We start from the raw sequence: 26325 nt of genomic DNA, 5'->3' as shown, positions 1-26325 counted from the left end.
TGTGTCTAACATGCCTCAAAGCTTCAGTCCACAGTGTTGACCCCTCACTCAGAAAATCCAAGTGAATATTTGCCACCTGATACAGTGTTAAATTAAAATTAAGACTGAAATAATAATAAAAAAGCCATTTTAACACAATAAATTATTCATTTTCCACTGTTTTTTTCTAAAGATTATTAATTTCTTCTGTTTAGCAGGAAATCTTGAAGTTATTAGGGCAGAACATCTCCTAACTGCTTGCAGGCAGCATTCAATCTTTCCCATCAGAATAATTAATATTTGTCTTCTCAGTGTTTGTTATAATTACACTACTGTCATATCAGCATAATTTAACCAAAACCAACGAAATTTGATATATATTTTTTTTTCTTCAAAATTTGGGGACAGTTTTGGCTTCTGAAATTGGTCTAAAACCTATGAGGACCCTAAGAAAGTCTTGGCTGCAGCAGCAATTTGCAAAGAGTATTGTTCATTGAAAATTGAATAGAAACTAATTTCTAAGGTAGTTTCTGGTATGGCGTGAAACTGCTTTCTTCTCAGTAAAATCTTTATCCAACCAAATCTGATAGAAAGGAATTGATAGAAAGGAAATGATGTGCAGGGTATTATAGAGCTCAGTAATACCACGCATTCTGCTTTAACCGATAGACTGACTGACTGTCACCTGCAGGCAAGCTTACCTCCGATACTAACAGGAAAGAATCTATTTACTAGCTGGAAAATTTTTTGTATTTTCACAGAAATATTCCACATGGAGGTCAAGACTACAGGATATCCATTTGGCATACAGTAACAATCCTACAGATGAGGAAGAACAAACAGAAAACAGAAAAAATTACATACTGGATTTCTGCCCGTCTGACTGCATGACCAGGAATTCGTTTAGAGAACAAGTCCTGTTGCACTTTGAAGACAAAAAATCCTAAGTAATAAATGCCAAAGATGATAAAAACAAAACAAATAAACAAAAACACAAACCAAACCAACAAACCAAACCTACCAATAAACAAAAATAAATAAATAAAAGCTTTTCAGGAACTAAGGATGCAAGGCTTAAAATCAAAGAAGAATTCAGATTTACACTTCTTAAAAAAAAAAAAAAAACACAACACACAAGTCTCACTGAAAACAAGTAGGACTTTTTGGGAACTCCTGAAGGACATAAGAAAATGTGGATTAAAGCTATAGGTCACTTGGGCCTTTGTCAGAATGTGGCCTTTCTTTTCTCAGAAGTCTCTTAATACCTGTTTTACATGGCCATGAAGTGTCTGCCTGAGTCACAGCATCACAGGACAGCAGAGGCTGGAAGGCACTTCTGGAGGCTATCTTGTCCGATTCCTCTTCTCAAACTAGGGTCACCTACATCAGGTTTTTCAGGGCTGTGCCCTACAAAGTTTTGAACATCACTAAGGATGGAGTCTCTCCGGGAAACCTGTTCCAGCGTTCGACCACCCTCAATGTGAGAAAGATTCTTGTATTTAAATAGAATTTCCATTATTTCATTTTGTTGCCCCTTGCCTTTTATCTTTCCACTGGATACCGCTAAGTCTGGCTCCTTATTCTGCACACGCTGCTATCAGATGTTTGTACCCATTGATGAGATTCCCACTGAGCCTTCTCTTCTCCAGGCTGAACTTTCTCATACATCAGAGTGGATTACTTTTCTTTGGACAAGAAGTAATGTCAAAATGAGCATACTAAAAAATGTCAATTTAATGACAAAATTAGTTCAGTGATTGCAGAGTTACTCAGTAGAGGTACAGACCACATTAACTGACTGAGTATATTTTTGTGACTATATCAGTGTAACTACAATGTGGAATAGACTTTAAATTGTACATACCTTAAAACAAATGTATCATGTCCTCCAATTTCATCCTATGACACGAATCACAAAGTATTTAAAAATAATGTCTAGTTCTACACCTCTGCACGTACAGGATACTGCCATTTTACCTGTCTCTTGCCTCTCATCCAAATGTCTTGCTCAGCACTACCTTTCTTCTAACCTAGTTAGAGAAGACAAATATTCCTAACTGGGGATACATTGTCATACCTGTGCAATACATGGTCAGTGCAAAAGCAATTTTTTCCCCAAGGTTTTCCATCAGAAGCACAGAGTTTCACGGACACACACCTGCAGTCCTGCTTTTCCAGCTTCAGACACATTATGGATCTTTATTCCATGTTATATCCTTTTTGCTTTTGACCTTCTGGTTTGCGTCTTGGACTCTCTTGATACATTTTTAGAATCTCCTTCTCAAGGTTTGCACAAATCTTCTTAGAGCACCAGTCTGAAAAGAAATAAGTTTATCAGGTCTCTGCCTTTGAGATTTTTAATAATCTGTTAAATAATATCTGGGTGAAGATCACTCCCTATGATTTCCCACCGGACATGGCTTCCACCCAAGTACATTATTCTAAAATTGTGAAGACAGCAAAGCCTGCCAAAAATTTCTAAGGAAAATCTAGACTAAATGATGACTACAAACCTCAAAGGAAGAGAGGAACCAGACGGCTGACCCAGAAGAGATTCATTCCATCACAACTTTTCTTATTTCTGAAGCCTTGGAATATTATCTAGGTTACTTATTCTGCTTATTTAGTGTAACATTTCATCTCACAAATTCCAGTTCTATGTGTAAGTGGAGTAACAAGTTAAAAAAACAACTGACCTGTTGAGACACATTAGAAAGCACCCTGCCAGCTGATTATATCAGAGAAAATTTTATGACTGCAAGGCTGTTCCTGGCATGGATGATGTATGCAACTAAGGGTATGTCTGCATATTTGAATTAAGTATGATAAGTGGCTTATACACAAGTAGTTCAAGTATGCTTTAAAAAAAAAATTAAACTAGAACCTTGTGCTTTCAAGTACAGGGCACCACTGATAAGGTGCAAAATGCAGAATTTCCTCTGTCTAGTTTAAATTCTGTACAGCTTATAATAATTTCACTTTGTTTTGTCTAACTGCTGTATATTCATTCTAAAACAAAATATGACTTACTTCTTTATGCAAGTATGATTGTAGTTATAGCCCGTATCTGGTACAAAAAGAATTAGTAAGAAAGCTGTAGATAAGACTTCTTATTTCACAATTACAAAAGGCAATAGTATTTACAAGGGTACAAGTACAACATATCTAGAGTACTTCCTTCTGTTCTTTGAAGGGACTTTAAAGGCACTGTGATGTGCTGTTTATTACCTGTTATACGTCCATTTCAGACTTCTTTTCCTTGTATGCATATAGCACCCTCACTAGAGTATTTGATCAGTGTACGGCTTAATTTATTCATACTTAAATAGTTTTCTGAAGTACAAAAACCATAGTTTATCAATTTTAGATGTAAGGATCCGAGTCATACAGTGCCATCAGAGAATTAGCAATCCAAAACTAAATTTTTGAAACAAAATGAAACCATAAAAATTACAGGTGAAATGCTTACTGAGCCACATGGTGTGCTTAATACAACTCTCCTACAGCACCAGGGCTGTGTGTGCCATCCATTCCCGGGTCTGATAGTTAATTATTCCCAGGTCTGTGGCTAATGGGTCACATATCCTGACAGCTGGTTAAAGGTGGAGAACCAAGGGGGCCTAAAGGTTGGACATGGTGATTAGGGACGTGGTTTAGTGGGTGACAGTGACATTAGTGGTAGGGTGATGGTTGGACGTGATGATCTTGAAGGTCTTTTCCAACCTTCTATGATCTTGTTAGAAGTGATCTGGAGGGGACACCAGAACAGATGCTTGGAATTGCGTGGGGACAAGGCCACATGTGGGAGTGCTGACCACCTTGTGTGCTGACCACCGTGAGTGCTTCCAGCCTGAGGGATGCAGTGATGGCAGCAGACTTTGAGAGAAGTGTTGGACACAACCACAACGCCGAGTGCTCTGCACAGGGCTTCACACCCTTCTCCTCCTGTGCTCTGCTGGGACAACCCGGGCACCGCCGCCGAGCCCCGCAACGACACCTGAGTGCTTGAAGTGAAACAAAACTATGGGAACACACCGCGAGGAGCCACCCCTACTCCACAGGACGCCTGTGGCAGCCCCGGGGCCGGCCCTCCAACCCTCCCGGTGCCGCCCCCGCCGTGTTTCTGTAGCGGGAGGCGGGACTGGGGGCAGGGGGAGGGCGGCGAGCTCCGTGCCGGGCCCCCGGTTACTCGGGGCGGGCGGTGCTGCCCGGCCGGTCCGCGGCATGGCGGCCGGGCCCAGCGCCCCGCTGCTGGCGGCGCTGCTGCTCCTGCTGCTGCTGCTGCTGGCCGCCGGCCGGCCGGCCCGCGCAGGTAGGGGCTGCCGCCATGCCGCGGGCAGCCGCCGGGCTCCGGGCAGGCCGGCAGGGCGCTGGTTGAGGGGGAGGGAGGCGCTGGGGGCTGCGCCTGCGGGAGGGGAGCCCCCATGGAGGGGCGCCCCGCGGGGCTGGAGGCTCGGGCGGGGGCTGCGGCGGGGCGAGCCCCGCACCCAGCCCCCGGAGTGTGAGGCCTGTGGTGGGAGCAGCCGGGCTTACCTGGCGGTAGGCGTGCAGAAATAGCTTTGTTTTCGACAGCAGCAGCTTTTGGGGGCGAGGGGAAGGTGTTTCTGCTAAGGGGAGGCCGAGCCTGCCAGCTGAGGCATGATTCGCTTTTTGCCAGCTGCAGGGTTGATGCCGGGACTTGACAGAGTCCCAGAGTTTTTTTAATACAAACAAATAGCAAGCAACTGGCGTAAAATTCTTTTTTTAACAGTCGTGAGTATGACTGAAGTTACGTGCCGTGAGAAAAGCTCTACGGCATGTGCAAGGGTATGCCCTGTGGTTCCTTCCCCCGTTTTGGCTTGCAAGAAGCCTCGATGTTCATTACCAAGCAGTGACAACGGGTGCCGGGTTTTGGCATCCAAATTGAGCTGATGTCTGGCTTCCCACACACGCCAAGGGCCCGCCGCTCTTCCTGACGGTGGTGCAAATAGATGTGCTACTCTAGAGCTGTCACCAAAACCACTGGCACAGCCAAAAGCTGAAGTTTGAAATTTCTTTGTTTTCATCTTCCAGTGAACTGTAATTACAGCACCAAGGAATGATAATCAGATTTGCTATTTAAATATCCACTTCAATATTTGACCAGTGAACAGTTGCAGAATTGACCTGTCTAGTATGCTTTGCAATCCCATGCGACAGGAACTAATTGCTATAACTCCCTTTCCTTAAAAATTACAAGTGTCTCACTGTCTATGACTGTACTGTGAATGTTTTCTCTAGATCAGTAGACTAGTTAGGAACTAATGCCTAATGTTTAATTGTAATTTAAAAAAGTCTTCAGTTCTTATACCTCCCTTGTCTTTTTGCAAGAGGATTTCAATGTATGGTGCTCTAAACAGTGTTCTTGCAGGTTTCATGGACAAGAAGTCTGTATGCAGAGTAGGGAGGATATTTTATTGCTCACAGTTATTTCAGTTATCACAGATGTCTGGGAGATCAGATTGCCACTGAAATTTCTCTAGTGCTAGTAGCATTTTCATAAATGTCATGGTCTAAGGGTTTGTCAGTGATTTTACTGGCAGCAATTCAGGCCAACCAGTATGGTTTTGCAAACAGTACTTTGAGAAGTTGACAAACCACTTCATGCCTCACTGTGTGGTAAGAGCTGTCCGTGCCCAGCATTCCGGGCAGTGCACGGTAAATACAGGGCTGCAGGGAACATTTCCAGATTGCAAGGTAGGATGTCAGAATCACAGCCTGCTGCTTGTGCTAGCCCAAGTGCAGCAATGTAGGATGCTTCAGCAGAGCTGTCGTGCAGATCTCTACCATCCCATGTGGGCTGGCATCTGTACCAGGACCATGTGTCAAAATCTAGCTCTTGTCTTTTTACTACAGTTGCTGTTATAACTGTAGCCATGCTCAGAGGTAGAGAGATTCTTGTCCCAAAGATCTTAGAGAGGAACTGAAAAACAATTTGAGGATGGAAGGAAAACAAAGCGCTAACAACTTTTAGGCAGTAAACTGAAATTAGGTTGTTAAGTGGTTCGCAGAATTCTTTGGCATGTTTCTTTGATGGAACCAGAAATTAACATTTTACCTTTGTTCATTTGATGTTCAGCGCTTCAGCTATAGGACTATCTTTTATCTGGAAATCTGGTGTGTGAAGCACATGTGGATGCAACACAGGGATGTGTCTCACTGTGTACGTTTTGCATTACATGCAAGAATCAGAGGTTTGCAGACTCTTACTAGCATTTGATTTACCCACAAAATCTAACTCTAAATCTACCAGTGGTAAAGTGTGAATCAGCCCTGAGAATTCACTTCAGCACTATGGTTACATTACCTGTAAATGGCTTTCCCAGCAAATCTGGCAGTCCTTTTCCATGTCCATTCTTCCTGTGCCCCTGAAGTGCTGTCGATGTCATCTGCTACTAGCTTGAATAAGAAGCAAAAGAAGTTGTACTTTTCCATTATGAAGTATCCTTTGGCCCTCTGTTTGCTTTCTGTCATTCTGCTGCATTTTTTCTTCTGTTTGTCCTCATAGCAAGATTTCATTAACCAAACTCCCATTCTATGAAGTATCAGGACTGTGTGTTGGAGAATGTAGTTTAGACTGTGTGATCTGGGAAGGGGCACTTCCAACATTAACCCAACAGTCCCATGCCATGGTATTTGTAAGTATCAGAATGTCTTCTGCTTTCAGGTCTTTAATAAATGCATCCTCCAAAGTGCAGTTTGACAGCTTCTGTGTTTTTTTTTTTTTTTCCTTTTTTTCTCCTGATTAATATTTTGATCACCCCTGGGCTGCTTGTGCAGGTGTGATCTTTGCATACCTTTCAAGTGGAGCAGAACACAAGCATTTTAATAATGAAATATGTTTGTACTTTTTAGACACAGTACCACAAAAGCGTTCAGGCAACCTTGCTAAAGAGAGAAGGAAGCAATGAATATCTCCATGTAATTTAATCATCAGGCATATTTGGAAGAAGTGCACCTGAATGCTGAGAGACTAAAGTTTATATCCTCTCCCCCTTGTTTAGAACAAGGTTTTTAACCAGTTTCCCACCAAAGATCTGTAAGCAAGCCATATGACCTAAGATATTCAGTGGTGCCTATAATGTTTTTCCATCTCACTGGTTGAATTAGATCATATCTATGATGCAGCAAGTTCTTGGTTAAAAATGGAATATTTTAAATATGGTTCCATCCAGCTGTAAGATCAAATGAAGAAGACAGGAGTGTATTTTTAATTGTGAGGATATGTTTTGTGATTTTTTTTTCCAGGTGACTACTAGTGAGTGCTGCTGAATCAGGCTGGAAAGAGGTTCACATTTTCCTCTCTCTGCAAGAGAGAGAGACATTGAGATTCACTGTAAAAGAGCATTATCATCAATATCAGATTACACCTGTGTAAGGGTATTATTCATTTCATCAGGCTAATGATGTTCTGGTTGGTATTCTTAAGCCTGTTCAATCTAGTTTTAATGGGCGGACACACAGACAATAAGTTTTTCTAACATAAGGTCAGGTTTCAATCAGGAATGTGAGAAAAATCAGCTACTGATCTGATTCTTCTTCATTACCTATCGGAAGCAAAAAACAAATGGGAAATTACTTTAAGAAAGTATTTGCTGTCATTTTTTATTTTTCCAGCTTGTAGTTTGAGTGAGCTTTGAATAACCAGAATGATCTAGAATCAGAGTATCGTCTAGTTTGGAAAAAACCTCTAAGATGATCTAGTCCAACCTTTAACCTAGCACTGCCAACTCCACCTCTAAACCATATCACTAAGCACTACGTCTACACGTTTTCTGAAGACCTCCAGGGATGGTGACTCAGCTGCTTCCCTGGGCAGCCTGTTCCAATGCCTTACAACCCTTTCAGTGAAAACATGTTTCCTAGTACCCAACCTAAACCTCCCTTAGTGCAACTTAAGGCCATTTCTTCTTCTCTTATCACTTGATGCAGCTCTTGAGAACTCCATGAAACCTATGGTTTACTGTAATGGTTATTTCTTTTACTATTTGTATTATATTTTTTAAAAATAGTGATTTTTATCACTGATATATTATAAATTATATGTAAACCTTTCCAAAAGTTGCAAGAAGTTGTTAGTCATGTTGGTGAATGTTAGTAAGAATATTCTGCCTGAATGGATTATTTTTCAGTGAAGATTGCTTCATTTAACAAACACTTCACTTTATCTTAATTTATCATCTTTTTCACATCACTCAGCAGGTGTATAATTCAAAAGGTTTAGTATAAATTACTAACAAACTTTTAAATAATTGTGTAATGGTGTTGGAGCCCAGTATTTATTTCTCTGAATTATTTTTATGTACTCTTGTATTAGGCTTCTCCTGTAGTCACAGCGATTTGAGACGTACTAATGGCAGCTTTGAGGTGAAAGGAAATACAACTGGATATGAAAATAAACACACAAATCACAAAATTTTGGAAAGGATACTTGCAGCATGTGAATGAATTGCTTCACTCCAGTTGTTCTGATAAATGGTTCTGGCTACCTCAGCACAAACAAAATACGCTAAAATATGCTACAAAATCTTATGGGAGTAGAGTCGGTATTTTGGACACTATGGAATTCACTTTGGGGAGGACTGACATCTCTTCTGGTGGTGCACTGGCTGGATTCTTGGACCTGGATGTGAAGCTCTGTTACCTGGAAGCGGCTAGAGAGGTTGTTTGTTTCTGTGGGCCAGCTTTAGGCATGTTTGTAGTGCAGACCACGTGCAATACTTGCAGATGCATTTAATCCTTCATTCTGCTTTGTTTTCTGGTGGAGAGCTGTAAGAATTTTCTTATATTAGATACATGGAATTTGGTACACTTTCTCTGAAAGCATCTGCCTTTTCAATGTCTTCACTTGTGCTGTACAATCAGAAGAAGCAGAGCTTTTAAAAGTTATTAATATCACATCAGCTTAAATTTGGTATTCATAGTCTCTGAGCACTTGCTTCCATCACTCAAATTCTCTCCCAGGGTGGAGCCTTCCTATTATATCTGTGCGTGAGGTTGCATGCTGTTTTGCCTCTAGCTTAACAGAAAAAAAGTTGGGACCTGCACAGTGTAGAAGGAGCAGTTCAGCCTGCATCTAGGGACGTTTGGTGGTTATCACATCCTTTGGTACAACTCTGCAATCCAGTACCAGGAAGAAAAAACAAAGCAGTTAGACATAGTAAGGCTCCATTGTTCTTTACACCCTGCATGCTGCTGCTGCCCATTCTCTTGCTGTCCCTTGCCAGGCCCTCATGTTGTTTCATTCCCTTTTTTTTTCATCTTAGTTACAGCAGAAGCACATTAAGTCTGAAGGTGTCTCTCATTGTTTACCTCAAATTGCATCACTGAGGGCATTTAATGGGGCTTCAAGCTGTACTTTCATAAAGCCTGGAAGTATTTTTACTGATACCTCCTGAACACTTTGAAGACAAAAACATTGTCCAAATGCTCTCTTGTATGGCAATGTTGTCTTTTTCTTCCCTGCTTGAAGATCAAATCGTGTATTTCAAGTTTTTCATACAAAAGGTGGCAGGGAAAGCATCTTTTAAATGCCCCTCTTTTTCAACTGACGTGAACTGAAAAACCTCTGGCATGAATATAAAATCCTTTTTGGGTTACAGGTCCAAGCCTAAGCCTTCTCTTACAACTTTTTTTGGGACGAGAGTGTAGAAGGTAAGGAAAGATATGGTTGAGATACGCAGGGATTTGGCTGTTTCCTGCCAACAGTGTAGACTGAAAGGTGTTGAGCAATGTGAAGCCTGCATTAAATTACTTCCAGTTATGAAGTGAGCATTGGATTGCGATTCCAAGATCAGTTTGTCCTTATACATTGCTGAGAAGACATGAAATCGAGTCTGAAATGAGCAATACAGAAAAATGTGGAAAAAAAAGCATTATTTCATTTAGGTCTTTAGTCTTGATTTTGGTTTTGGATGTTTGTGCACTACACAAGTAATAACTGTGTGGATTGTTTGAGGTCGTTTCTTGTAGGTACATTTTGGAGGCTATTAGTTTTGGAAATGGAAAAGAGGTGAGGCTTTGATTGCTTTGCACAGTGAGGAGAGAAACCAAGAGAAAAGCAATGCAGAGTGTAGTTGAATTCAGTAATCTTTTCAACAGCAGAGAGAAGAAGCTAAGTGAAAGGTCAAAGAGCCAGCCTAATGGTTCTGCAGGGTAACAAGAGTAAAGTCCTTGCTGTGTGATTCTGAAGCCTTCTGCTGTGTCTGGCCTGGCTTCTTGTGTTTACGTCTAAGAAAGCTGTTACGGATGGAGCTGTTCGGGAATACTCAGTAAAATTACTTGAAACAAAATTCTCAAAACTTACGGTTTTCATGTAAGTGTAACTTGTCGTGATAGAAATATTAGGAAGGGTTTGTAGCCCCTGTGTGTTTTTTCTAATCAGAGTTGGGAGTGTGCTCAAGTGGAGAAAGAAGGGAGATGGGGACCACAAATTAGCCGGTAGCTCAGGTTGAGCAGATCTTTAAATTTATGTCCCACATGATTTGACCTCTGTTTTCTGAGGCCTTGTGTATCTGTGCTGGGAGATGCCAGTCTCTCCCCCTGCTACCTGATGGCAGGATGCACAGGATAGGCACAGAGCAGCAGCAGGGGAGGTGCAGACTGGACATTAGGAAAAAATTATTTACCATGAGGGTGGTCAAACACTGGGACAGGCTTCCTAGAGAGGTGGCTGATGCCCCATGCCTGTCTGTGCTCAGGAGGTGTTTGGACCATGCTCTCAGCAGTATGCTTTAACATTTGGTTAGCCCTGAAGTGGTCAGGCAGTTGGACTCGATGCTCTGTGAGGGTCCCTTCCAACTGAGCTGTTCTGTTCTGTTGTATCTATAGCACATAGAAATACCCACAAAGGGAAATCATAGTTGAGCTAGATCAAACTCTTACTCTCAGCTGCTTCCACCCTTCTTTTTCCCTTTGGGGCATGGACTGACATTGCAAAATGGATTGTCTGCCCACGCAGTCTGAAGGAATTGTTTCCTGTATGATATGCTGAATGCATGTGTTACGGTGTCAAGGGAGCTTTCGGGGATGGTATTGTTGGTTGAACTCCACCTATTTTCCGTGGTGGTACAAGTGACATCGGATGGAGCAGGACATAATGTCCCCTTTTCTAAAACTGTGGCACTGGAGTCATTTTGAGGTCACTCATAATGTGGTTTTAGCCAGAAATCATTCTAAAAGATGAACTTGATTCCTGTATTGTAATAACATGCTGCCTAGTTTGGTGGGTACTGAAGCAGAAATCACGCCAAGGCACAGTAGGTGGTCTTGGCCCAAGATCTCCTTTGGTGTTGGATCAGTGCCTAGGCTGATGTTGAGTTTCCAGTCCCACCTTCAGTGATGGATTCTGACGCTGAAGTGTTTTGTGGAGGGCAAAAGCTTTAGCTTACACTTATTTTTTTCTTTTTAAGGAAGTGCAGTTTAAACACCAAACTGTTGGCCAGTGTCACACTGGAAAATGTTGTCTCTCTGCAACTTCATATTTGGTTATTCTAAATGGCACTGAGTGATAAGTTTTAGATTAAAAGGTAGGAAGAAGGGGTAAATGATATTTTGCATAGGAGAGAAGTTAACAGCTGAGCTGTGCAGGAGTCACTCTTGCAATTTGTGCTGTTCAGTACAGTAATAAAGGAGATGGCAAAGGCAGTGAGTAGTCAAATGAGGAAGTTAATTGATTTTACTGTACTTCAGGGCAGTAAAGAGGGGAGAAGAGAGTGAAATATTGCAGGAGTTCTGTACAAAACCAAGTGACGGGGCAACAGGACAGCAGGGATGGTTGAAGGCTGCATATAGGAACCAAGAGATGAAGCTAGGACTCTTCAGCCTGAAAGACAGATGGGAGCATTTGAAAGGATATGGTTCTGCAGGCGCTAGGAGACCTGTGGGTCTTCTCATCAGAGGTGACAGAGGATGTCTCTGACAGAGACATGGGGAAACATCTTAAAGATGAAGATGTTTACATGAGGCCAAAGAGAAACCAGAGGAGTACTTCAGGGAGAAATCCTGTGGCACTTAGGCAGACTGTGACAAATTCATGAAAACATCAGAAATGAAAAATAATTGGAAACTAGGACAGTGTTTGAAGGAAGATGTTAAATATGCTTCTGCCATGATTCCCCATGATCATTGTTGGAGACACTATAATGGGCTATATTCAGTTCTTGTTCACACTGGTATGGCCACAGGGCTCTTACCCAGTTGCTTGAACTGGATGAATTTAATATATGAGGTCTATTTTTATACATATATAAATAAATATAGAGAGAGTTAATATGAGTTTTTAATATATGTATAGACGAGATTCTGTGTGTGTACCTAAATCTGCTTGTTTTCCTTTCTTTTAGTATCATTTTATGGTGATAGCTATGTGGCATTGAAGAAGGCAGAAACATCCTCACAGACAACTTTACAGTTGCGGTTTCGAACAAGCAAGCCACATGGAATGCTCTTTCTTGCAGCTGGAAAGACAGATTATTGTTTGATGGAGCTACAGTCAGGAAGGGTGCAGGTAAGATTTGTGGCTATGGTAAAAAAGAAATGCATAGCCTCTATTTAGTGTTTTCTTTAAGCTGTTGTCTGTAACAATTCCTGAAGCTTATGTTAAAAAGAATGGAAAATTTGTATAATATAATTGATAATTTCAAAACATGGTATGTGCTTCTCACAATGATAATTATTAAAAAGCTAGTTATCTAGAAGCCTCTTAGATCTCTAGGTTTAAGATCAAGATCGCTGTTCAAGGCGTGAGGGTTCAGTAAGGGCAACATTTCAGATTTAATGCTGTTAGCATCTTAGAAATGTTGGTTCCAAATAATAGTTATTCTGCAAGGCAAGTTCTTGAAACATTATTGTCACAAGAGTTCTCAGGAGTTGTTGGTCTCAGCAGAACTGGAGTGTAGTTCATTCCCTCTTCTGCAATTATACAAGTCAATGTTGTGATGACAGGTAAACCCAGACTGAATTTTAATGGGATTTTTTTTTTTCCCAATTACATTTTATAAACGATACGATAAATATGAAAATTTATGAAAAGTAACTGTTCAAGTCTATATGAATATATGACTGTAAAAAATACGACATTGGATTTTGATGTATTTTTAATATTCTGTCTCTTGCAGCTGAGAATTAACTTTGGCATGGGGGAACGAGTACTGCGTTCTCAGCAAAGATCTCAGCTGAATGATTTAGCTTGGCATCTGGTTGAACTGCATCATGAACATGATAACATCGCCTTGGTAGTTGATAAGCATGATAGAACAAGTGCAAAAATGCCTGGAATTCTCTACGACTTAAATATTGATCATGGATTCTATGTAGGTGGTACTAGTGAACTTGACATTCCTGACCTTGTTGGAGCACTGCCCAACTTCCGAGGATGTATTGATGACGTGTCATTTAATCAGCTAGACATCCTGATGCCCCTGAGACCTTCTCCTGGCTTTAAAAGTATTCATGAAGTTTCGGTGGGATGCAGTGATGAATTCTTTGCAGGTGAAGATGAACCCATCAGTTTCTTCAGTTCCAGATCTTATGTTTCTTTCCCATTGTGGAATGTTGATGGTGAGGGAGTCGTGGAGTATGCGCTGCAAACCTCAGCTGCACGTGGCTTGCTGCTTTATCATCCTGGGCAAGCAGGAAATTTCATTGCAATGGAAATGGAAGATGGATTAATTAAAGCGTGTATTGGAAGACATCAAAGTAGAACCCAGCTTTCCTCTCGTATGCCAGTCAATGATGGTCATTGGCACTATGTGAAGCTGAAATTTAGCACAGAATATTTACAGCTGACATTGGATGAAGAAACTGTGAAAAAATCATTCCCTCCACAAAGCAAGCTGCTTCTGAAGGGGTCTCTCTTTGTAGGTGGTGTAGATGACAGTACACGATCAGAAGCAATTAAGTTAGAGCTACCCTCAGTGTCTGGAAAGTATGCCAGAGGAGGGTCCTTCAAAGGTTGCTTGAGAGACCTAAAAGTCAATTCAGAAAAGAAATCTCTGAAGAATGTTCTGGTAACAAAGGACATTTCAGCTGGATGTGAAACGGAAAGTGCTTTTAATACAAATCTTTCTTTACAGATGGCTTTAAAATATCCTACTGCGAAAGCAGCCCCCACATTTTCCATGTCTTCTCAAAGCTCTGTCTCACTGGGCCAGGGAGATAAAAGTCACCTTTTAGTTCTGAGTAACTTGATTGTGCAAGAGGGTGGACAAGCTTTACTTGAATCTAAACATATTAAAGTCAACTTAGACTTTCAGAAACTTGGGATCCATCAGTCACAAGTTCTTTTTGAAATAAAGCAACCACCCTCACATGGGAACTTGAAATTGGATGCTGAAGCTGTGCAGGAAGTAAATGCATTTACTGTGCAGGACCTGTGGCAAGGGAAGATCCTGTACGTCCATGGTGGCTCGGAGGACACTTCTGATCATTTTAATTTCTCTATTTCTGCCAGCAGCAGAAACACCCTGCCCCCGTACTTGCAAGGAAATGAGCAGTATGTGTTTGACATTACCATCATTCCAGTAAATGATGCTCCTGAGATCACACTGCCTGAGGGAAATGTACTTCTTCTGTTAGAGAACTCAAAGAAACGTTTGACTAGTGACCTGATAAAAGTGTTAGATAATGATACAGATCCTCTGGACCTCAGTCTTTCAGTTCTTGGAAGTATGAATGCAGATGTGGGATTTTTAGAAAACTCAAAGCATCCTGGAAAAGCTATTGCTACTTTTTCTAACGAGGACTTAAGGAAAGGCAATATTTTCTTTGTTCACACAGGTGTCAAGAACTCGAGGATTGTTCTGAGGGCAAGTGATGGTGAGAAAGTGAGCAACACTGTTGTGTTACGTGTCATGGCAGTTCCTTTGGATTACAAAGTTGTCAGCAGCTCAGGAATAAGACTGTTGCAGGGTGCTGCAGCTCTGATCACACCTAGCCATCTGGCTGTTGAAACAAATGCCAACCTGCAGGAGCTGGAGATAAGGTACGAGATCACAGAGCCGCCCCAGTTTGGGGAAGTCCAAAGACAGCATTCAAGCAGGGAATGGAAGCAAGTCAGCTCTTTTTCTCAACGCTCTGTTCAGCGCAGCCGTGTGAGATACTGTAGCACTTTTAAAGAAATTCAGCAGGACAATGTGACTGACCAATTTAAATTCAGAGTTAGCATAGGAAACAGAATCAGTGAAGAATATGTGTTTCCAGTCCAAGTGAAATGGCTAAGGTACAGCTTAGTGAAATATACTCCTCTAGAAATTGAAAAATCAAGAAAGAAGTACCTGAATTCAGATAATCTTTTTGCTGTGCTTGCGGATCTAGAAATACCTGAAGACGAGCTTCATTTTAAACTGCTATCCCTACCAAAGAGTGGACAAATGCTGCTTAATGACCAGCCTTTGAAAAAACATTCAGTCTTTAGCCAGAAAGATATTACTGATCAAAAAGTGGCGTATGAGTTAATCAGTAGATACCATGAAGACAAACGTGATTCATTTAAATTCCTCATTTCAACAAAATATCTGGAATCAAATTTCTACGAATTCGAAGTCTGCATCAAATCAGATTTCAGAAATGTTTTGTTGATTAACAATGGCTTGACTGTTACTGAAGGTGAAGGAGAATTAATAACAAGCACCAAATTGTTTGTGCAAACACTGGATAATAGAACTTTCCAATACAAAGTTTTAAAGTTTCCTAAGCATGGGAAATTAAAACTCATTAATTTTTCAGGTTCATTTGAGAGTAATGACAATCTCACCTCTTTCACTAGTGAAGATATAAGTGATAAGCGCCTTATGTATGTGCATGATGATTCTGAGACAGTGTTTGATGAATTCCTTGTCAGAGCTTTCAGTGAAGAACCAGGGGAGTGGGCAAACTTTGATCCAGAAGCAAGATCTTTGTCAGTAGAAATTAGATTCAACATTTCTGTCCAGCTGAAGAATGACGAAAAACCAGTACGTGTAGTCGATAAAGTATTTAACGTAGTGAGAAATGGTCAGCGGTTGTTAACTTTGGCAGACCTCTGCTATCACGATCCTGATTCTGACTTTGACGATGGACAGTTGCTGTACACTAGACGTGGCATTTCCAATGGGGATTTGGTGCTAACAAATGATACATTGCACAGGCTCTACCAATTCAAGCAAGCAGACCTGGAGCAAAAGCAAGTCCTGTTTATACACCGTGGTGCAGATTTTGGGCGTTTTGTGCTCTTTGTGACAGATGGCAAGCACTATACGTCTTTCCTCCTAGAAGTTAATGCCACTGATCCTTTTGTTAGGTTGGCAAATAATACGGGCCTGCTGGTTCAAAAAGGAAAAGAAGAAGTTGTTACAACAGCTAATCTAAGTGCTGTTACAAACCGAGACATCAGAAATGATCATGAGATTACCTACGAGATATCCACTTTCCCAAAATATGGAAGAATATTTGTAAATAATTTAGTGACAGATTCCTTCACTCAACTTGATCTGATAAAGGGATACGTGACTTACAGGCATGATGACAGCAACAACCTTATTGACACATTTAACTTTACAGTCCGTGCTAAAGATGTCCTTCTGGATGCTGGTGTACATGTTCGCATATATTTGGAAAGTCATCAGTGGCCACCGAGGATTGTGAACAATAACAATCTCTTAGTTGAAGAAGGAAAACCAGTTAAAATCAGTAAAGGAAAGCTGCAGGTAAGTTAACTGTATTAAGTTAGTTAATTGTGTTGTCTGTTTCTCCAATCTTGTAGGGAGTGTTCACCTCTGCTTTCTCAGCGATTGCAGCATCTGTACTCTTTCTGTTCACCAAAACTGTCTTTCATTTTTAACTCTTTTTGGTTTTCACTAGCATGTCTTTGTTCTGGATGCTTGATTCTGTAAGGACACTGACACTAGCTAACATCCATTCCTAGGAAAGAAAATCAGTTATGTTAAAGAAAGAGAAGGACTGACTGTAGTCTTTGACTCTGTTACATACTGGTGCTTGAGAAAGTTAATATTTGTAGATGCTTTACTATTTGCTATAGATGTGGCAACCATTTGTATGTATGGTCATTAGTTGAACTGGTGGAATATGCCAAGGAAGAAAGGATTTCATTTCATTCCATTTGGAGCTATCTCCATTAACATGGAGGATTGTATATAAGACTTTAAAAACATGAAATCATTAACAAGAGATTGTATTTTGTTGGTTAATACCTTCCTCCCTATTGTTTGCATGTAGCCTTACAGTAACCACCACGAGGGGGCTGCTGCAGCACATTGCTGTGCTGGCTGAAGTCTTCATTTCAAGCAGGAGTCTACAGTTAACAAGTCTACAGGCAATTAGTTAACTACAGAGTGTGTCCTTTTACAATTTACAAACCATATTCAGAGTTACAAAACACTCCCATGCCATTTAACACTTGTGTACTTAAAGAATTTTTACATACTAGAAACGTGCAGATATACCTGTAACCAAACCAGGGATGCCAAAAATTAGGTTGATAATCCCAGTGTTAAAAATGAGAAATTCAGAAGATAATTAAATAATTTCTTGTGTTTCTGTTTAAATGATCTTGGGGTGTGTTTTTCAAATTTAGGTTGCTCATGAAAACAGCTCTTCATCTGAGATTGTGTTCACAGTAAGACAGATTCCAGTACATGGATACATTCGGAAATTTTCGTCAGAAGGAAGTTATCTTGGTGCTGACCAAAAGCCAGTTCTGACCTTCACACAGCAGGATGTTGATGAGGGCAAGGTTCAGTATGTGCAGACAGTTCCTGACCAACTACACGACCATTTTTATCTGGATGTGACCAACGGTGTCCAAACAGTGAGTGGAATAGAAGTCTCTGTAGACATCATTCCCAGAGTGATTCCCTTGGAAGTACAGAACTTCACAGTAATTGAAGGTGGTTCAAAAGCCCTGGTGGAAGACTATCTAAAAATTTCTAGTAGACACTTTGCAGGACTCAGCTGTGAATTTATTTTAGTTGAGCAGCCAAAGCATGGGTATATTGAAAATTCTCGTGTTCCTGGAATAAAGTTAACCAAATTTACCAGAAAACAGGTAATGCATTTATATTCACTGTACTGTAGTAATGATTCTAGTTTGTTTGTATTACTAAATGTGAATTTTTGTCTGAAGTGGGAGGGTTTGGTGGGAGGTGGTGAGATGCATGAGTTTGAGCTTTGTTCTGGCCTTGTAGCAGTGTTAGTGCTGCAGTTGCTCTCTTGTCAATTTGTGTAGAGAGGTAGGCGGCCAGTTTTAGTGGCCTACTGCATCACTGCCTTGTGTGCCACTGGTCACACATACCAGTGTGCTATAATCATAAGAAACTGATGAGCAACTCACTCTAGGTAAGAGATGGAACTGCAGAAACCTAAGGCAGGCAGTGGGTACGTCTTGGAAAGAGCTGACCAGAGGAAATGGTATGTAGATTGAACAAGGAGGGAAGTGGAAACAATACATATATTTTTAAAGTTATTTCTTTGCTCACAGAGAATGTGTATATGCATGACAACCTAATTTGCAGTTTGTTAGTTCTAAGAAGCAAAACTGTATAAGTTACCATCTGTTACTACTCACTATTTTTGGTTAACTCCAAGGAAATGTTGTGGTAAATACAGTGGGATTGGGTTTTCCATTTTTCCTTGAAGGCGAGTGCAAATGAATTCTTGGAAGTCATAAAAAGTTATAAGGCTATAAATCCAGATGGGCATGACTAGATTTACAAGCTTCTATTTTTTAACATCACATTTATTTTCTCTTAGCTTCCTCATTTTTCAGTTTGTTCTGTTTTTCAGGTGGAACAAGAATTAATCTACTACATTCATGATGACAGTGAGGAACTGACAGACAATTTTACTGTTATGGTGAATAATACAGAACTGTGGAAACAAAGCTTGCCCCAGACTGTGTTTGTAACAGTTAAAGCAGTAAATGATGTAGCTCCTGTTATAAAAGTTAACAGAATTCTTCAGGTATGTTTGTCATCATTTTAAAATGTTGATTTCTGATCTGGTATCATTGAATTTGCTTTCATTAACAGAATGTGAGGTTTGTGTCTATTGGAATATTCAGTGCAATAGTGTTGGAATATTCCTTGGAATGCAGTCCTGGGATTTAAATCAAATAGTTGTAACAAAGGGATGCAGTACATGGGTAATCTGTGTTTAGGGTGAAGAATGAGGAATGTTTAGGGGAGGTCATGAGGAATGTTTTCTGCTGCTGTAGTGTAAAGCAGACTAAGTTTATCTAGAGGGCCCACTGAGCTTTTTTGTAACTTCATGGATACATGAAGTCTCTTGGGCTAACAGAGGGCTTTTGGGGTTGGGCATCTTCTACCTTGAGCACTGCTGTGTTTCTGTGTTCTTTGCCAGGGTGTCTTCAGGGCTGCTAATAAAGACAGCTAAAAAAGTACCAAGAGTACTGATAATGAGTACAAATATCTTACTGTTGCCTTTTCATGGCTATCAGCTCGTGTGCATCTTGCTATTAAATATACTGAAGGGACAGACCTGCTGAGGTGCAACCTGCTGTTGCTCCTCCCTGAACCCCCGGTAGGACAGAACAGGAGAAGGGACCAGCATTCTCACTTGCACATCATTAGCTAATTAACTACATGTTGGGTATTCCTGATACAGAACAGGAATGTTCCCTTAGTAAGACTTTGACATCCTTTAAAAAAGTCCTAACTATGTAATAACACAATGCAGTCAGTGAAAATCTAGGCTGGTAGAGGTCACTGAGGTATTACTGCAGACACTGAAGCTATTATTGTTCGATATGGTGAGGTAGAAAAATCACGTGTTAACTTGTTTCTAGTTCTTTCCCCCTGCCAATTACTGAAGAAAATTATAAAATTGTAGGCTGATGCTATGCTTTTTGCTCTTAATAACCATAGCTGGCTTTTTAATCTTCCAGTGATGAAAAAAGTCACTACTGTCACTCCAGTGCTTTTTGTTTTTTGCTTTCTCTTTTGTTCTTTTGTTCTTTTATCCTCTCATTCTTCCTCATACCCCTTCCTCCCCGCTTCCCCATCAGGTTATTTTGAGGCTGCATCATTCCCAGTGCTGCAGTTTAAAAATTGGTGGCACCTAAAGCATACATTTGATTTTACATGTTTAGTCATGTGTTGCTTAGGTAGAATGGGTTACTGTGGAGGTGACTGTAGCCTTGAGTTGTGTATGCAGCATTTTTTCAGGAGAAAAGCTGTAATTTTTAAGCAGCGATAGTGGTAGTACCATCCATCTTCACAGTGATGGCAGCAAACCTGTGATAATCTGCAGGTGCCCACAGCACAGGGCACCCTACCCTATGCAGACAGTGCTGGTAGAAGGACAAACTGTCTTCACAAGCATTCAAGTGGTAAAGTAAAATCTTCCTTGCTTAAATTAATCACATTTGTACCCTGTAGATAACAGCACAGCACATGGTAATGTTTAGTAGCAGACAAGGAGGATGTATGTCAGTCTGATCTCTTTCTGTGTCTCCCCTCTGGTACAGTGCAGGCTTTGAACTGCCGTCTGTTTAGAGCACTGAGGCAGGGTAGTGCACTGCAGTGCATCCCGTGACTTTTTCTAAAAATGGCTTTTAAGTCCAAGCTTCACAAGAACAATGATAACACGGCTGAACTTAGCCAAAGCTGGTCCTCTCTGCTGTGCAGGCAGTTTGCATATCCAGAGCCGTGATGTTGCCTTTGTGCCTGTGGTCTGCCGGTCGTGCGTAAGCTTTTGCTGAGAAATAAGCTTTAGTTTTGTTACAAGTGTGTACTAATAATGCACATATGTTGGATATGTTCAGCATGTACATGCTGAAATAAAGGTGGCAGGTGAGTTACGTACTGGGAAGAATACACTAAGATCATCCTTCTTCAAAGCAACCTCACACATCCCAAATAGGAGGGAGAAAATGGATTTTTCATGATGCTGCTAAATGCTGAGATGAGCTGGGCATTCCTGTGTAGGATGGTGCTTGCTGACCAAGCAGACTCTGCTCCTCAGCGATGCTGCTAGTGGTGAATGAATGTTGAGTAATAACCTGTGCATTGCTCTAGAAAAAGCAGTACTTCTGAGGCATCTGTAACATCCCTTATTCAAACCACTGTGTCCATTGTGTATGTGAAGGTTATGAACACCACAGAGGGTTTCAGAAGGACACACAACCAAATATTTCTCGTGTTGTTTATGGTTTTCTTTAGGAAGTGAAAGTAATTTATTTATTTATTTATTTATTTATTAACCTCTGGCTGAGAATTTGTGACATGCTGAAGTATTTACATTAACATAACAGGTGAGATACAGAAAGTTTTATTCTAGTGAAAGCTTTTGTTGTGCATGCTAGTAATCTTTGCATTTATTTTATAGCTTTTCCATTAAAACAATAAATGCTTATGGGATTCATATACAGTATTTTATGCATCATCTCCTAAAATTCTGGTTGGTTTTATTGTTGTTTTTATGTTTTGTTTGTTTGTTTGCTGTAGCGGGGACAGGAAAGGGTAATGTGACAATACTAAGATAATCAGTATCCTGGCCTTACTTGCTCCATTTGTTTCTGCATTTAAACATATTTTTCAGTAGTGATGCTCTGAAATGACTGCATCATCTCGTTGCCACAAGAGGGCCATATTTTCCTAACAATAGGTTTGTTTTTTTTAAAAAAATCAAACACTGATTTTTTTTTTTAATTTTCTTTAAATCATTCACTTACTGGAGTTTTAAAATGGCTGTGAATATAGACTGTCTGGTGGGGTATGTAGCACGGAAGGAATAACTAACAAGCTGAATGCTGTAAGCAGAGCAGAATGGATTATTTCCCAGCGGGCAGGGTCATGAACCCTTTTTTGGACCAGGTCTGTGGAATGTGTTAGGCAAATGCACAATTAGTGTATTGCTACATCCTAGAAGTTCAGATACAGTTTTCATGGTGCTCTTCAAGGAGGGCTTGATCCCAGCAGTGGAAAGTAAGCCACTTGCACAGTACTTGCAGCACTGAGTGTCCGCTTCCCTCCAGCCCTTTCCAGCTCTTGTATCTCCTTTCATTCCTTGAGGATCATGTTACAGGTCACAGAGGACCTCAGCATGTACAATACTTTAAAAAGCATTGTGTGTTAGTGTGCTGGAACAATTGCAATAAACACTGGCTTTATAGGTAAAAAAGCTGATTTTTTCCCTTAATAAGAGTTTTTTTTTTTTTCTCCGAACTTCCATTTAACCCGAGTCATATGCAATAACATTTGCATTGTCCTTTCTTATGTGTTTGCATATTCTGTATGTGACATCTTACTTTCTGTGCAGAATTGAGTGCTGCTGACATGAGTCAAAAGGGTCTCGTTATGAAACCAGTGACACTGATGTACGCATTTGGTGCTGCTTTTGGTCAATCAGACTTTGCTTAGTTCTCATCCTGTGTTTTCACAGGTGGCATCTTCTATCAAACTTAGATACTAGTAACTGCATTTCAGAGAAATACATATTTAAAGGGAGAAAATAACAATTTCCTGGTTGCAAGATGTTTTCCACTACAAAATGTAACACATACATTTCCAAACTTATTTTCCTAATTAGAAAATATATAGTTTCATCTTAGTGTCTCTTCTCCTGTGGAATATGTTTTATGACACAATCTAGGCCAAAATCTTTCTTCTATTGAAGTGTCATGGCAAAAATCCCAGTGGCTTTAAAAAAAAACCACCATCGGGTTTCATCCATAGTTTTTAGTAAAAAGTAGTATTGATACTTAAGGAAAAATCTGGCTGATGATTTTGTTTCTGACAGAAGTAAAATGCCCGTTCTTCAAGGATCACATTTCCTCTTTAATCACTTGGTATGATGTTTCTACCAAATATTTGTTATGTGAGGCCCTCGGAAGACAGAGAGGAATGATGCAATATGTGTTTTGAACCTCAGGATAAGTTTGTTAAAAACCCAGACTTTTAAGATTATACACTGTGATATGAACTCTAAATGGAAAGAATTGACATGGATATTCTGAATATTTAGAAATTTCACTATATTTTGAGATAAATACGTATTGTCCTTTGTTAGTACTTTTGTCTATATTCTAACTATATAGAGAAGAGATGAAGAGCAAAGTGAGCTGTTGCTTATCACTTCCAAATAAATGATCTAGTGAGATGTGAATGAATCTGAGACATTAGTTCTTTCTGCTCAAAAAAAAGGATCTGTCAGTTTGTATGTATCTTAAGCTAAAAAAAAACAAAAACAAAAAACACCAAGCATGTTGATTTACTAGAAATAAGTACTAGGTTTTGTAGTATCTTCCCAAATACTAGTTATTTATTTTGTCTGTCTGCATGACCTTGCAAAGTGCTAAGCAGCTGTTAGAGGTGATGGTTCTTTCCTCTGCCACCAGACTGAGCATCTCTGTGGTACACTTTGTTTGGTACACTAAAAAAGGGCTTTTAGTGCACTGTTAAAAGGAAATAATGCAGCAACAAGTGTTCCAATTGTATTAGAGATTGTGCTGACCTTGGACTGTTTTTCTTTCTTCTTTCTTCTTTTTTCTAGTGAAAGTGGAGTGTATTGAATGCTGTGACTGCTGTGAAGTACATGACTCCAATATTCATGTGTATGTGTTGGATGGGAACTGCTTGACTCAGTTATCAAAATACAATTTTGTTATGTTTGTAAGAGTTTGGGTAGTGCTTGACAAATAGAGCACTTGTGCTTCAGCTTTCAAAAACCAAAACTGATGGAGTATATCTGTGCTTGTCTTATTTTGTGATCTTGTTTTTTGAAAACCACATGCCAGCATTAACCATTCCAGTCCAGGATCAGAAATTTGGATGGACAGTAAGGAAATCTGTCATAGCTGCTAGTGCTGTACAGCATAAATCTTTATTTTTTTTATTTTTATTTATTTTTTTATCTTCTGTGTTTCGTATGCATGCATTTCTTATTCTTTATTTTTTATTTCTTTTTGTTTTTCTAGGTCTGGGTGGGTTCAGTCACAGAAATAACTGCTGATGACCTCTTTGCAGAAGATAAGGACTCCTCACCATCAGAACTGATATATTCAATTACTCCACCTAGCAATGGGCACTTGGCTCTGAAGGATTCACCAAACAAAAGCATCCTTAATTTTACTCAGGCTCATATACTGGAAGGGCAGCTGTTATTTGTACACAATGGTATGTAGTTTCAAAAAATACCACCTGTTGACAGTATACTGCTCCTATTCGGTCTATTTGTGTTGGTAATCCTTTGAGAATCTCCTTCTCATGTCACAAAAATCTCAGATGGCTAGTTATGTGATCCATGGTCTCACAACCTAGACAGGAAGGGTCCCGTACACTTAAGTGTATGCTCACCAAGAAAGCCTGGTGTTCTGTTGGAAGAAGCACTAGAGGTTCAGTTGATAGCAGTCTCCTAACTGAAACCTTTGTTTGCAGTAAGGGAACATCACCATGCAGCTTGCAGAGATACAAAATCAATGTTTTTGACCATTGTCATTGATAATCAATTTTTATTTTTTTTTTTTTAGTCTTGGTGCACTGCTGAGTTATTCATGGACTGGCAGTCTCTCAGACATGTCACAGTACCCTCATGTTCCTAAGGAGCTCAGGGCAAATGTGGCCCCTCGCTACAAGAAGGACATGGAGGTGCTTGAGCGGGTGCAGAGAAGGGCGACGAAGCTGGTGAGGGGCCTGGAGAACAAGTCCTACGAGGAGCGGCTGAGGGAGCTAGGCTTGTTCAGCCTGGAGAAGAGGAGGCTCAGGGGTGACCTTATCGCTCTTTTTAGGTACCTCAAGGGAGGCTGTAGCGAGGTGGGGGTTGGCCTGTTCTCCCACGTGCCTGGTGACAGGACGAGGGGGAATGGGCTTAAGTTGAGCCAGGGGAGTTTTAGGTTAGATGTTAGGAAGAATTTCTTCACTGAAAGGGTTGTTAGACATTGGAACAGGCTGCCCAGGGAAGTGGTGGAGTCACCATCCCTGGAAGTCTTCAAAAGACGTTTAGATGTAGAGCTTAGGGATATGGTTTAGTGGAGGGCTGTTAGCGTTAGGTTGGAGGTTGGACTCGATGACCTTGAGGTCTCTTCCAACCTAGAAATTCTGTGATTCTGTGATTCTGTGATTCTGTGAAATAAAGTCATGGCTCACCTGGGTAATGTGAACCTCCCTTAAGGCTGTGAATGAATTCAGCTTTAACCATTGACTCTTTTAAGCCAGTGGTAAGAGCTAGAGATTGGGTTATTCATGCTGCTGCTACAGAAAGAATATGTGGGCCATATGAAAGAAGTCAGGGCAGCCTCCTGGATCCTTAAGTGGCAGTGCTGAGAAGCTGCAGGAATTAACTTCCCAGTGGGGTTCCAGTCTGAGGAACACGTGGGGCTTTTATGAGGCAGGAGCTGCTATTCTCCTGCCCCAGCTCTATTACTGTATTGTACCAGCTGGAAGAAGAAAGTTGGTGCTAGAGAAGGAATAAACCTTCCGCTGTGGGCTAGGAGGTGGAAGAGGTCCAGAACTGCCTCACCAGCCCTAGGGTGAGGTGGAATTACTTCCAGGGCTCCTTTGGGTCCTGCAGTCTCTCCAGGTCTGTGTTGTGGCTCCTTGAGGCTTGCTGCAGGTTAAAGCACTCTAAAGTGTTCTTCCAGTGCAGTATCTTGCTGAGTGCATGTGTTGCTGAAGTTGCTTTACAACCAGTTGTTGGTGAGCTGTTACTATCCTACTCAAATAATTTGGTCAGGAGATGAAAGGTCAAGAACATAGCAAAAGTGAGCCAAGCTGTTTATGTTGTTCCAGCAGAGGCTTTGATATGTAAGAACCTCAGTGGTGGTAGGAAGATGGTAGCCTGAGTGTGAGGAAATGAATTCACTCTGTGTTCCAGAAAGGGCGAATGCACATCTGTAGCCTTAGGAAGTGAATCGTGATTAACAAAAGTAAAAACAATAGCAAATTTCATTTTTCAGTGAGTGGGAGTGTGGGATGTACAGTAAATCTGAAATGTAAAATTGCCCAGGTCACGCATCAGCTCTTGCAACTGCTCTGGCAGCATCATCACCTTCAGTGTTTCAGAAAGTACTCTTGACATTTCACTTCTTTTCCTTCCTCAGTAAGAGATTTTCTTTCCTCCTTCAACCTGGGCTGTTGTTTTAAGTGTGCTTGCTATGCTAATCTTATTCCCAGCCTTGTCCTGGAGCCTTCCCTTACCTGTTGGTGTCACGATGCTTCTTAACCTCGTTTTCAGCTGCTCTGTCCCTCATCTTCAGTCCTCTGTTGCCTATGAGCTTCCTGGGAAGTGCGCCCATTTCATGTTCAGTAGAACCCAGCCTGGCTTCTACTTTTCCTACTCGCCGTGAGCCTTTCCAAGGGGAAGAGCAGCATCTTC

The 26325-nt window shown here is 40.7% G+C and overlaps 1 protein-coding gene across 1 annotated transcript in view; it reads left to right on the top strand.

Moving 5' to 3' along the window:
* Positions 1-4183: 4183 nt before the first annotated feature.
* LOC311221021 (chondroitin sulfate proteoglycan 4-like) overlaps positions 4184-26325 on the top strand; it is a 37518-nt gene continuing 15376 nt past the window's right edge. The window contains exons 1-6 of the mRNA XM_084304744.1: positions 4184-4291; positions 12342-12505; positions 13116-16682; positions 17570-18040; positions 18778-18954; positions 23930-24128. Of these exons, the coding sequence (XP_084160870.1) occupies positions 4204-4291; positions 12342-12505; positions 13116-16682; positions 17570-18040; positions 18778-18954; positions 23930-24128 (4666 nt within the window). The 5' untranslated portion in view covers positions 4184-4203. The remainder of the gene's footprint in view (positions 4292-12341; positions 12506-13115; positions 16683-17569; positions 18041-18777; positions 18955-23929; positions 24129-26325) is intronic.

This window comes from Netta rufina (genome assembly GCF_964035555.1).
Source record: "Netta rufina genome assembly, chromosome: Z".
Lineage (NCBI taxonomy): Eukaryota > Metazoa > Chordata > Aves > Anseriformes > Anatidae > Netta > Netta rufina.
The sequence above is the reverse complement of the archived record's forward strand: the minus strand, read 5'-3'. Positions and strand labels throughout refer to the sequence as shown.